The sequence below is a fragment of the Gossypium arboreum genome, chromosome 5 (genome assembly GCF_025698485.1).
Source record: "Gossypium arboreum isolate Shixiya-1 chromosome 5, ASM2569848v2, whole genome shotgun sequence".
Lineage (NCBI taxonomy): Eukaryota > Viridiplantae > Streptophyta > Magnoliopsida > Malvales > Malvaceae > Gossypium > Gossypium arboreum.
In genome coordinates this window covers 8463305-8476629 of record NC_069074.1, presented here as the reverse complement: position 1 = coordinate 8476629, position 13325 = coordinate 8463305, and the positions used below count along the sequence as shown (strand labels likewise).

The following is a 13325-nucleotide window of genomic DNA, read 5'->3' as shown; positions in this document are numbered from 1 at the left end:
GAAATCTAATAGATTAAGATAATTTTGAATTGTATAAGTTATAAATATTTTAATTTCAAATGAAATAATTCATTTTACTTTTAAACGATGAAAACATAATTCCAATTTACCTAATAAAGTTATTTTATATAAAATAATTAAAATCCTTATTGTATCTAAACTTTTTATTCAATGATTATATGAAATCAAAAAATAAATTTTATTGTTTATTATTAGACTACATTGACAATTGAACAATTTTTTTATCTTTCTTATTAAATCTATAATTCGATACTCATATTATGAAATATTTATTCCAAAACTAAAATATATTATATTAAACTAAACCCAAATAATATACTCATTATTACCCAAACTCAAAATAAACTAATGATATATAGCCGAATCTTAAGTCGGAATAAAAGAAATTAAACCAATACTCATATAATTTGTAAAAGTTAAAGCTCAATTCAAAATCTAATTTAATAAAATAATATTTTATTAATATATTAAAAGTTTAATAATATTATATGTATCACTGATTATAATTATAAACATGTACTTTAATATACTAAATTACACATACCTATTGGTGAATCTTTTATTATAATTTATAATATAATAATAGTTATATATCAATACTTATAAAATATATAATTTCATCATTTTTCCCAGCATATTATTTCATTATATAATACTATATCACATACTATAATACTAGAGTAGTACATAATATATATTATTTTTATTATTTACTGGCTGAAATATGCTCTAAGTCCCTATATTTTTCCTACATTAGAAAATTAGCCCTCCTACGACATTATACAATGTATGTCATAGAGTATATAATGTATCAATAGTTTACATATATATGTATTAATGATTAAAACATTATAATATCATGGAATACTATGTTTATTATAATCTATAACATAATAATAGTTATATATAATAGTGGTACATTATATATTAATTATTATATTGGTTGAAATATGCTTTAAGGGCCCCTTTGGATAGGCGTTTATATTCAATGCGGTGTGTTTAGCTTCTTTTTTTTTTTTGTCTCACACTATGGTATTTAATCTCATTGCCATCACTATTTTTATACTAACTGCAAGTAAACATACCGCCCTGCCAAAGAGACCTTAAGTCCCTATACTTTTCGTACATTTGAAACTTAGTCCTCCTACTATATTATATAATGTTATATCGTATTATATAGTATATAAAATATTAGTAATATATATGCATCAATGATTACAATCCATATTATAATAATAGTTATACATGTATTAATATTTGTAGTAATGGTTACATATATATTATATTACTATTTTATGTATTAGTATATTGGTTTATGATGAGGTGATAGGTGCTAAAAGTAACATGTTTTAATCTCATTTTTAATGCATTTTTGAGTGATTATTCGATGTTAATTGTGAATTTATGATCATAATCCTTTAAATTCATATTTTTATACTTAGAAGAGTATTTGGGAGCAAAATGAGCGAAAAACAAGTGAAAACCGAAAAATCGAAACGAGTTATAGGATCCACACGGGCTGGACCATTCCTCACGGCTTAACCACACGACCGTGTAAGCCACATGGCCATGTGACAGGCTGTGTCGATATCACGAATTGCACTCTAAAATTGTGAAAAACGCGATTTTAGGTTTTTCGGGTATTTTAAGACGTATATATGTCAAAAATTAGAAGATAGGACTGAGTCGTCATAAAATACTCAAGAAAACAACTCAAAAAACACCATTGAAGCCGATTCTAAAGCAAATTTCCATCAAGATTGAATATTCTCTTTTAATTTTTTTGGAGTTTATTATGAGTTTATTTATTTCTTGTGGTTATACTATATTTTTAATGTTTTTATTTGTAATCATAAACTAATTTTCTAAATACCTAGTGAAATGAACCCTATAATGAATATTGTCGTTTTGATTTCTATTTTACGCAATAAATACTTAGATCTTCCTCTCAATTATGTGTGTTTAATTCTTGGTTTAATATTTCTAGACTATAATTCATGTTAGATGTGCTTAAATCAGAGGAGGAATAAACCTTGTTTCATAGTAGATCTAACGTAGTTGAGTGGAGTTGCATGCAACCCTAGAAATAGGACAATATAAATCTATTGGATTAGAGTTAAATCTAATAAGGAATTCATAGATCTAGTTAATGCGATAATAAGGGTTTTAATTAGAAAGAAATTTAAATTAATCAACCTAGAGTCAGTTGCTCTTATTCTTAAATATAGATATTAGCATAATTTAGGGATTTATATGGATTAATATACTAAATAAATAAATTGCGTAATTTAGATTGATAATGATAGATGAAGTCTAAGTGAATTCTTTCCTGAGTATTGTTTTGCTTATTGGTTGTTAATCGGTTATTTTCTTGATTTGTTCTTTGCATTCGTTTGTTAATTAACTTAGTTAATTTTAGTTTTTAATCAATCACTCGAATTTATTGTTAAATAATAGAAAGACTGTAATTACTAGTACTTTTATTCTCCATTGAAATGATATCTTTACTCACCTTAGCTACACTATTAATTGATAAGTACACTTACATTAGTCAGATTTTTAGGTGGTTTCGTAGACATCATCAGGTTAGGTAATCGGTTTTGGTAATAGTTATATAATATATTATTATCTTATCATTAAAGTTTAATTTTATAGATTTTAATAATTATTAATTTTATATATTTATTATCGTATATAATTATAGTATTGAAAATAGTTTATATTAGATTAATGTTTTTAAAATTTATTTACTTTATAATTTAACATAAAAAGTTATTGTTAATTACTTTTCTTATTACTAAAATTTTAATCTAAATATGTAATGTTTATGAATACATTTTTAAAAATAAAATTTATCGTTTATTTATATTTTAAGTAATAACATAAAATATATTAATTATTAATGTCTAATCGATTATGGTTGTTCAGTTATAAATTTAAGCTTTGGGTTAGATTTATCTTTGGATTGGGCTAAACTGACTTCGGGTTTGGACTTTCTTAGACTCGAATTGGTATGGAGAAACTTTCGAACTAAAATATGTTTTGCCAACTCTATATATACTATAGTTAAGACTTAAGAATCGAGTGAAATAAAATTTATATAAATACGAATATTATAGCATAGGGCTGCCTTCCCTTTCTTAATTTTGTTGTTTGTTCATGGCGTCCAAATAAATTTGGACCTCCATTTCTGGATTTCTACCTAATAAAATCCTTACCATAATCTAACTAACTCTGTCAATGTTTATTTTGCAACGGTTGTGTGTTTGACAAACCCAAAATCAAAGCAGCAACCCTACCATGCCAATGCCAAAATAGGAGCCACCTCCGAATCCTCCTCTTTTATTTGGGGCAAGGGTGACTCAATTTATTTATTTTTGTTGTTGTCCATACAGAGACAAAATTACTCGTTTCAATCACTTGAATTAATTCCCACAAATACTAATACGTCTTAGCATGATATACTATTCTAGATTGCCCAATTGAATAATGTTAGTTTGAGATGAGCTAAAAGTATAACTAAACTATTTAGCCAAACGCGCTAAGGTTCCAACATTGATTTTATCCTTAAATACATGTATATTGAATAATAGTTATAAAGAAAATTACATCCATTCTATTTGTTTTGACATTTTTCAAATATTTTGATATAATAAAATAAATTTTAAATTTTTAATTAAATACAAAGGAGAGTAAAGTTTTAAATTTTTTAATAATTGATTATGTCATAGGGGAGTTAGAGACTAATAATATATGCGGTTACAAATGACAAAAACATGCGACTCATTTACTTTTTGTATGCGTAAAATGACAAAATATGGTGTAGTGATATTTGTGTTAGGACTTACTTTTTGATTTTGTAATAAGAACATTATGTCTTAAGCATAAAAGTTGAATTCTATTTCAAGTAGTCTCAATCTTTTCTTTCAATTATAAAAAAAAAAAAAAATACCATCTCTATTAGAATGTTAATTTCAATAATCAAAGATTAATAGCTGTCAAGTGTGGTTGTCATATACTAAAAACAGGAAAACTTGACTACTCATATCATTTTGAAAAGGAACTTACATTTTTATTTCTGTTTGTTAATATTCCTTTGGTATACTCATCATTATATCGCATTGTTTCAAAATGCCGACCTTTCCGTCAACTTCCACTTCTTTGGAAAAAAAAACCAAAAACACCAAAAAATTTAAAAAAAGTTTTAAAAAAATTAAAGGAAAAAAAAAATTTTTTTAAAATTTAAAAAAAAAAAGTTAAAAATTAATCCCCATTTAATAAAAACTTATGGTTTAAATCTTTAAAGGGAAAAATAAAAAGAATAAAAATTGAAAAAAAAATTTTCCCTTTTAAGGTTTTTAAGGGAAGGAAAAAGGTTAAAATTTTTTATTAAAAATCCTTTTTGGGGTTTGGGAAAAAAATTTTTTAAAATTATTTTTAAATTTAAATTTTTTCGAACCCAAAAAAAATAAGGGAAATCTTTAATTTAAATTTTTGTAAATGAAAATTAAAAAATTTTTTTGGGGGGCATAATGATTTTGAAATTTGAAAAACCCTTTTTAAAAAAAATTTTAAAAAAACCCAAAAAATTTGGGAATAATTTAAATTTTATTTTTTAAAATTTATAAGTTTTTTTTAAAAAAAAAAAATTGGTTAAAATAAATTTAAATTTTTGTTAATTAAATTTTTTTTTTTTAAAAAACCCAAAAATTTTTGAGGAAATTTAAAAAATTTAAAATTTTTTTTAAAATTTTTAAATTTATTTAAAAATTTAATAAATATTGTTTTTTAAAAATTTAAAATTTAAATTTTAATTTCAAATTTGTTTAGAAGAATTTTGGGTTCAAAGAATTTTTTATAAATAAAAAATTAATTTTTAAAAAATGAAAATTTAAAAATTTATAAAAATAAATTTAAATTTTTGGGGATTTTAATTTAAAATTTTAAATTTAAAAAATAATTATTTTAAAATTTTTTCCCTTATAAACAAATTAAATTTAAATTTAATAAATTTAATTTTAGTTTAAATTTTTTCATTAAACCAAAAAATTTTTTTAAAATCTTTTAGACAATTTGGGTTTTTTATATTTTTGTTTTAAGTTGAATTTTTATTTTTATTTTTTAAAATTTATTTAATAAAAAAAATTTAAAAAATTTTGGGAAAATTTTAAAGGAATAAAAAATTTTAAAATTTTTGGAATTTTAAAATTGTAATTTGAAATTTAAAAATTTGGATTTTAAAAATTTTAAGGGTTTTTTAAAAAAAACAAAAATTAAAATTTTTAAATTTTTTTTAAATTTTTGATTTTTTTTTAATAAAAATTTAAGGCAAAATTTCAAAAATTTTTAAAAATCAAAAAATTTAAAAAACCATTTTTAAAAAAATTGAAAATTTTAAAAGAAATTTTTTAAATTTTAAAACCCCCCCAAAAATTTCCCAAAAATCCCAAAACCATTTTAAAAAAAAGGAAAAATTTGGGCCTTTTATTTTCCCCGGGTTTTAAAAAAAAAAAAAAAAAAAATAATGTTTTTTTGTTTATAAATTTAAAAAATTTTGGGAAACCCAATTTTTTGAAATAAAAAAAAAGAAAATAAAAAATGAAAAAATTCTTTTTTCAAAATTTAAAAAAAATTTTAAAAAGATATAAAAATTTTAAAAAAAAAAGGGAAAGAAAAAAATTTCATTTTTTTTTTTTTTTTAAATTTAATTTTATTTACAAAAAAAAAATTTGGGGTTTTTAAATTTTAAAAAAAATTTAAAAAAAGGGGGAAATTTTTCCCTTTTAAATTTTTGTTTTGGGTTTAAAAAGGGGACCAAAAATGGGGAAAAAAAAAAAAAAAAGGGAACCTTTTTTTTTTGGGGGTAAATAAAAAAGAAAAAAAAAGTAAAAATTTTTTAATTTAACAAAAAATTTAAAAAAAAAAATTTGGAAATTTTTTCTTTTAAAATAAGAAAAAAACCAAAAAACAAAAAAAATTTCTTACCCTTTGAAAAAATTTTTTTAATTTTTTTTTTAAATGAAAAAAAAATAATTAAATTGGGTTTTAAAATTAAAAAAAAAAAGGGCAAATTTTAAAGGGGCCAAAAGGATAAGGTTTTAAAAGGGAAAAAAATTTAAAAGGTTTTGGAAAAATTTGGGAAATTTTCTTTAAACAAAAAAAATCCCAAAAACCCAAAAACAAAATTTTAAAATTTTTGGATTTAAAATAAAGAAAAAAATTTTTATTTTCTAATTTAAAAGGGAAAATTTGGGTTTCAAAAAAGGTTGGTTTCATAAACGGGGGCCCCAAAAACCAATTGTTAAAATAAAGACCCCGGCCCCCTATTTTTGGGTCCCGTTGGAAAAGAAATTAAAATTTTAATAAAAACTTTAAAAAAAGTTCAAAATGGAAATGGGATTTGGCCAAAAATTTTTGGTTTAAAAACAAACAAAAAATCCCTCTTTTTTTAAAAAAAAGGGTCTCCCATTTTGCCAAAAAATTTAAATCTAAAAATTTCCCCTTTTTAAACCCCCTTTTTTTTGTTTTTAATTTTCCCCTTTTTTTTTTAAAAAAAATTTAAATAAAATTTTAAACAGAAAATTTAAAGTAAAATTTGGCAATTTAAATTTCCCCCAAAAGGTTAAATTTTAAATAAAATTTTTTTAAAAAATTTTCCCCTAAAGAAGAAAGACAGGTTTTATGGTCATGGATTTGACGCATGGAAAATCATAGAGTATACGGCATGAACTGCGATGAGCGTTTAAGTTTCGTTTATCCTACTCCTAACCAAGAAGGATATCCGTGTAGAGAAAGAACAATTTCATTCTTTCTTTCAATTTTTTTTTTGTTTACTTTATTGGATAAAGCAGTACAAACTACTCCAGTTATTATCAATATAAAGTAATTAGAGGTAAATGGTAATTAACTGATGAAGAAGTGGCATTAAGAACATGATTTGGAGGCTGCCCCTTTGAACATGCAGATAGAGGAGCAGGTGCAGTCAATTGCTTTTAATGTTGAGATAGTCGTCAGTTCCTTCAAACCGAGTGGGAGAAGAAATTGTTAACTGTTCTGCAACTTTACTGCGCTTTGTAGGTGACTCATTTTCTTGCTGGCATTTGCAATGCAGTTTTGCTGATTCTGTTTCATCTTCATAATTTATTGAATCCAAGTATCCGTTTTACATACGCATGCATGCAATTCCAATGGCAAGGGGATAATACCAAGCAACAAAATCCACTCTACTTTTCATTAATCAAAGTTGCGGCTCACACCAGGTATTGGTAATTGCAACCTAAGATTTACCTAGGAATTATGAACATCAGTGTCTTATATAATCTTATATATATAGTGTATATATATCATGATTCACGTGAATCCAAACTTTTCAAAAAAAGATAAAGAGTACTCAATTAATTCCAACTTTGTCCAATTACATACACACCACCCATAATCTCTCACTAAGTAGGACTATATACTGTACTATAGCCTTTTGTCTTATTCTCATGTTTAATTTATTCCTTACCAAGTAAATATTAAATAAATTTGATTTCAAATATTTTCTTATTTTAAAATTATAATCTAAGAAAGAAGCATTAGACTTTGGAAATGTAAACCAAATAAAGTACATTAATGTAATGATGATATGGTAGTGTAATTTATACTAATGGGTCCCTTGCACTACTATGAAATACAATTGTTGAAAATTAGTAATTGGTGAATCAGCCATCCGCTGGTCCAAAGTAGTAGTAAAATGAAACGCACGAAAAATGTAAAGTGTAAATGCATCTATACTCATTATTATGCCTTTGATTTCTTTTCATTTCTTTTATTACGCCTAATTGTTGTGTCGGCAGTCTGGCCCTTCTGTTTTCCATTCAGCCATTCAGGGTACCATTATGTTCCTCACTTGTTTAAAGGACCTACGTTTATTGCTAACTATTAGTTTTTAGTCTCGTTTAGTTACTTGTTTGTATTAATTATAAAATACAAATTTAAATTTTATCTATTTCTATTTTTAAAAATAAAATTCAACTTTAATTGTTATCATTATTAAAATTATCAGCGTAATATTTGAAAATGTGAAAGTTATCATTTAATAATCATGTAATAATAAACATAATATAATAAAAATATCGGACGAAATTAAAATATATGTATTAAATTTTAAATTAATGCATAATTTAAAACTAAAATGAAATTTAATTTATTTTTATAATGGAAAACAAAGACACCTATATTAGTATGCCTCCCTGTCAATAAAGGAAGATCCAATCTTCTTTTTATAATCAGCTATACATCTTAATCTTAGTGGAAATTAAAGCCATCCAATTTGGTTTAAACAATCAGGTAATAATAAATAAAATGATTATAGGAAACATGTTGTAAAAAGTCGACTTAGATTTTTTTAAGGTATAATTATCGTTTTAATTACAGTTAATACATTTATATAACTAACAATTAATATAATGCAAACAAACTTATAATTACAAACTATATATTTATATAATTACGTTTGAATGAAAAGACATATGTTATCGACAAGTATTAAGTGCAGTGACAAAAACATATTATATTTTTAAGAAAATAGTGACAAAATATATTATATTTTAAAAAATAATGACATTTGAACATTGAAAATGACATTATTGAGAAGAGTAATCATTTAATTCTAAACATAAATAATAAATCAAACATTAAAATATTCAAAATATATATATATATATATATATATATGTTGGCATAGTGTAACTATTTCAAATAATTCTTTCTTAATAACAAATTGGTGTGTAAAAAGTAATGGTAAGCTAAGAAACAAAAAAAAAAATAATGTTACATGAATAATAAATTATGGTCGGTGAATAAAATGTTAATAGGTAAGAGTAAAGTTGTGTCCTTATTAGGATAACTAAAATGTTGTTATATGGTGAGTACAGTGAACTCTCAACTTCTGATTTTTAAGTGAATTCTTAAATCATGTAAAAATGCGTAAATATTTATTTTAACTTAAAAAACTACCTTCATTTAACTCCATTGGACAAACAATTAATACGATTGATGAGAAAATCTGGCCCGCAATCCTTTAAAGTTCCCCCCACCCCCCTAAATATAAGCCCAAACACGTAAGGCTTCAGTTAGTGTCAGGCTCAATTGGGCCAAATTCAAAATTTAATCCTCTGTTTTTCAGTTTGAGGAAAGGAATTAGGCTCCATTACATATAAACCGAGCTTTCCATGTAAAATTAGATTCAACTGAGTGTCTGTTTGTTTATATGTAGAAAGTTTTATGGAAAATGTTTTTTTTTTATTTGTTTCATAGAAAATAGTTTAGTTAACAGAAAATATCTTATAAGTTAAAGTAAAATAAGCCCTTTTTTTTCTTGTAAAACGACTTATTATTTTAAAAAGTGTAAGTCATTTTCGGAAAAAGTTTATCTATAAATAATTTTATTTTTATATAAAATTAACTTAAATCAATCTTAATATTATTATATTGATAATGAATTTTATTTATTTTAAAAATATTTAAAATATTATATTTTTCAATATTATTAAACATACATATTTAATTATTTATATTTATTCATATAATAAATTATTAATATAATAAATATAATTTATTAATTATTTAATATTTCAATTTTATTTTAATAATAAATATTTATTACAATTATAAATATATTAATAATAAATGTTTTGTAGTATAAAGGTTAAAATATGTTATAAGTTTATATACACTTCATGTGTTTATAATTTAGTCTTTGTAATTTTATTTTCAAGAATTTAGTCCTTTACTTTTCAAATTTGAAAATCAAGTCCAATTGTTGACATCATTAATTTTTTTGTCAATTTTGTTGATGTCATATTTTTAAATAAAAGATACCCACTTAGTAGTCATCTAATTAAAAATGATGTTGTAATGAATCTGAGTTTAACATAATATTTTTAATATATACAAAAATAATGTAAAATATAAAATTATAGATAAAAAATAAATTCAATTAAACAATGAAAAATAAGAAAATCTCAAATGTATGTTTATTTAATTGAAAACAACTTTTATGAAATATTTTAAGAAATCTACCAAACAACAGAAAATATTTTACACAAATTTATCCAAACACCAAAAATTCTAGAAAAATAAATCATTTTCCGAAAGTCATTTTCAATGAAACAAATAGAGCTTAAGTTCTAGAAATTGTTTGAATCTCAATTCAGAAATCAAAGCTTCAGTGATTTTTTTTTATGGTGTTTTCTCCTTTTTGTCTTTAATATTAAAGTATCTTCTTTTTAGGTTTAAACCTTAGATGAACCCTTTTTCATCCTTGCTTGGCTTTTTTTTTTTTTTTTTAATGGAATATGGTTTAGTGTATCTCAAAATGCGCGAGTATAATGACAAGCACAAACCTAAAAAGTCTAAATAAACAAAATCGAAAAGCAACCAAAATGAGTTGCGACATCAGGCATGAATGCTTGGATGATAATGATTTGTACATACATCAACCAAAGCTAACTCACTCCTTTTACAAGCTTATCCTAACCCTCCAATAACTTAGTTTTATATTCATAATTAAAGCCCTATAAATTTTGGTTTCTCATATATAAAAAATGATTCTAAAATTATAAGCCACACAGCTTTTGAAATGTAAAAGCTAATTAAATTATTATGGTAATAATAATGTTTAACAATTTCAGTATACTAATTGTTACATTTCACATACAAGCATAACGATGTACTAAGACTATGACTTAAACTATATCTACATTTATATATTCCATGTTTAATGTCTAAAAATTTTATTATAATAATATAAAATTAAGAATATTTACATCAATTTAATTTTATGAAATATGTTGCACTCAAAATATATTAAATTTTAAGCTCAAATATCACCTGTATAATATAATTTATCTATTTGTGAGTGAGTTAATTATTCAATTAAGTGAATGTAATAATTTTTGAGTTAATTCTTCTATTCAATGATTGTAATATTTCTTTTGATATCATTCACGTTCGTTTTATGGTTTATAATCATGATTTATGCTTGTTCTTTTCAACAATATCATATTTAAAGTTTGAATATGTATTTTTTAATATCTGTAATGTGAATTATCATTATAACCAACACTTATTGGTAATAATTATTCTAATGGTAATTGGTGATGTAGTTGTAAAATTTTAGCTCGATTGGCATCGGCATTGTTACCAGTACAAGAGGATGCGAGTTCAAGTGTGCTGAAGTGAATTATATTCCTATTTAAATGTTGAAAAAAAGTTATGGGTAGTTCTAAATATTTAAAAAAAAAACTAAATATAATAAAAACCTATAATGAAATTAATGTTAAAAAAAAAACCTTCAAATTCACTTTCGGTGAATTATAACAACAAGGTATACCTGAACAACAAACGCAACTCAAACCCAGACCACACTTGAGACAATAAATATTTTGACCATCATGGTATCATATGAAGTTTTTCAAATTAATTTTTTAAAATGCAATGAAATTGTTAAAAATGGGTGTGATAAACGAAACTGTTTTTGAAGAGAGAGAACAATTCGTTAACAAGCCGTGTTATATGCTAATTGATTAATTATCAGCATTTCTTAATGATCTGCCAGTTGCAGCCTATTTTTATAATATTATCGAGCATTAATTAAAAAAAATGTACAACGTGCAATTATGGTTCTTCATTCAATTAATCAATGAGGTTGCAATGATAAAATAATGATCATAAATTCTTAATATATGATAACTACCATTAATCAAGCAATTTGATATTCTTCCAGTTGGCTGACTAATTAATTAATTAAGCTCATTGTAGTCCAGAAAAGAAATTAATTAAGCTCATAGTCAAACTAAGGTATGACTAAATTTAAGCTTATGTCGCCATAAAAGGAAGTACTTACAGCCTACTCCAATATTAAAATATATTAATCTGTATATAATATGATATTTTACTATGCTTTACATATATACCATATTTATATTAATAAAGCTTGAACAAGCAAATGAAGCAACAAAAAATCTTGATATGAGAAAATAAACAGACATAAATGGAATGAAACAAAAAATGAAAGCTTACACACATATTGGCTTTAGGTTTGAGGGCGTAAATACAGATTAGCGTTAAATAGTACAAATATTTCTGTACCCGGTGACGATAGAGAAGTTAATTTTCATCATAAACCAAATTTACAATGGTGGAATTTCGAATCTACTACCATTAGTGTTTGCAGATTCATAAAAAAAAAATGAAGAAGAAGAAGAAGAAATTGTTAGTCTTCGGAGATGATGGCCAGATGAGGCCGCCATACTCCAATGTGACTGTGCAGGTGGCGGCAATCCTTACGCGAGGAATGTTTCTTTTTTGAAATATCAACATTTGGTAGGTTAGAAGGATGACAATCGGAAACATCATTAATGTTGCAGTTTCCGACATTGTTATGGTGGATGGCGCTCTTTTTCTTCTGTGGGATCAGAAAGTAAATGCAGCCTCTTCTAAGCTTAGATTCTGGAGAAAGGATCACAATTTCGCGTACAACAGCTTGACCATGGGAGCATGGTTTGCTTAGCACATGATTAGGGTTGGCCTTGAGGATATCTCCTGCGGTGACCGGATGTGTTATTTCCTCAACGTACCCATTCAAATGCACGATACGGATCAAGTCTAGGGCTCCGCATGGAAGTACACAACCCAAACAACACCTTATACTATTCCCCATTCTTGTCTTGATTTCTGCAACCCCTACTTTCTACTTAATTTTCTCTTCAGCTTTCCAACTCCTCCCTTCCTTTTTTTTTTTTTTCTTCTCTCTTGGAATGGATTTTGACAAACAGAGGATAATGTTATACAGCAACCACCCTACCATCATTTAGATTTATAGACTAAAGTTTGAAATATGTATATTGTGTATAGAAAATTACAAAACTGTCCTCCTCCTACCCTTACTTTTACACAGAGACTCCAAAGTAGATATGACTAGGTTTTAATAATTAATAGTTAAGATAATGTTTGAGGCTAAATTGACCATACTAGGGCTGCGCGCCCATTTAACTCGTGGCCTTGCACATGTAAATGTAAATCACTAATTAGGGCAAAGAGATCCACCACTTTCAGATATGTTGCTTAGCTTAAATGGCTTTTCTCAAAGCCAAGTTATTAAAATGATCAGTTGGGCTTAATTTTCCATTAAAAGTAAAAGTATTATTTATTTTAAAAGACAAATGAGTTGATGGTAGCTGAAATATTAAGTTAAAGCAATATGTGCGTGCGGTACTTTAATTTGATTAGCGGATATTTTAATATTATATATGTGGATT

At 24.5% G+C, this 13325-nt stretch overlaps 1 protein-coding gene across 1 annotated transcript; it reads right to left on the bottom strand.

Moving 5' to 3' along the window:
• Positions 1-12280: 12280 nt before the first annotated feature.
• On the bottom strand, positions 12281-12727 carry LOC108482710 (uncharacterized). The gene has a single exon (XM_017785831.2). The coding sequence runs from the start codon at positions 12725-12727 to the stop codon at positions 12281-12283; it is 447 nt and encodes a 148-aa protein (XP_017641320.1).
• Between the last annotated feature and the right edge of the window lie 598 nt (positions 12728-13325).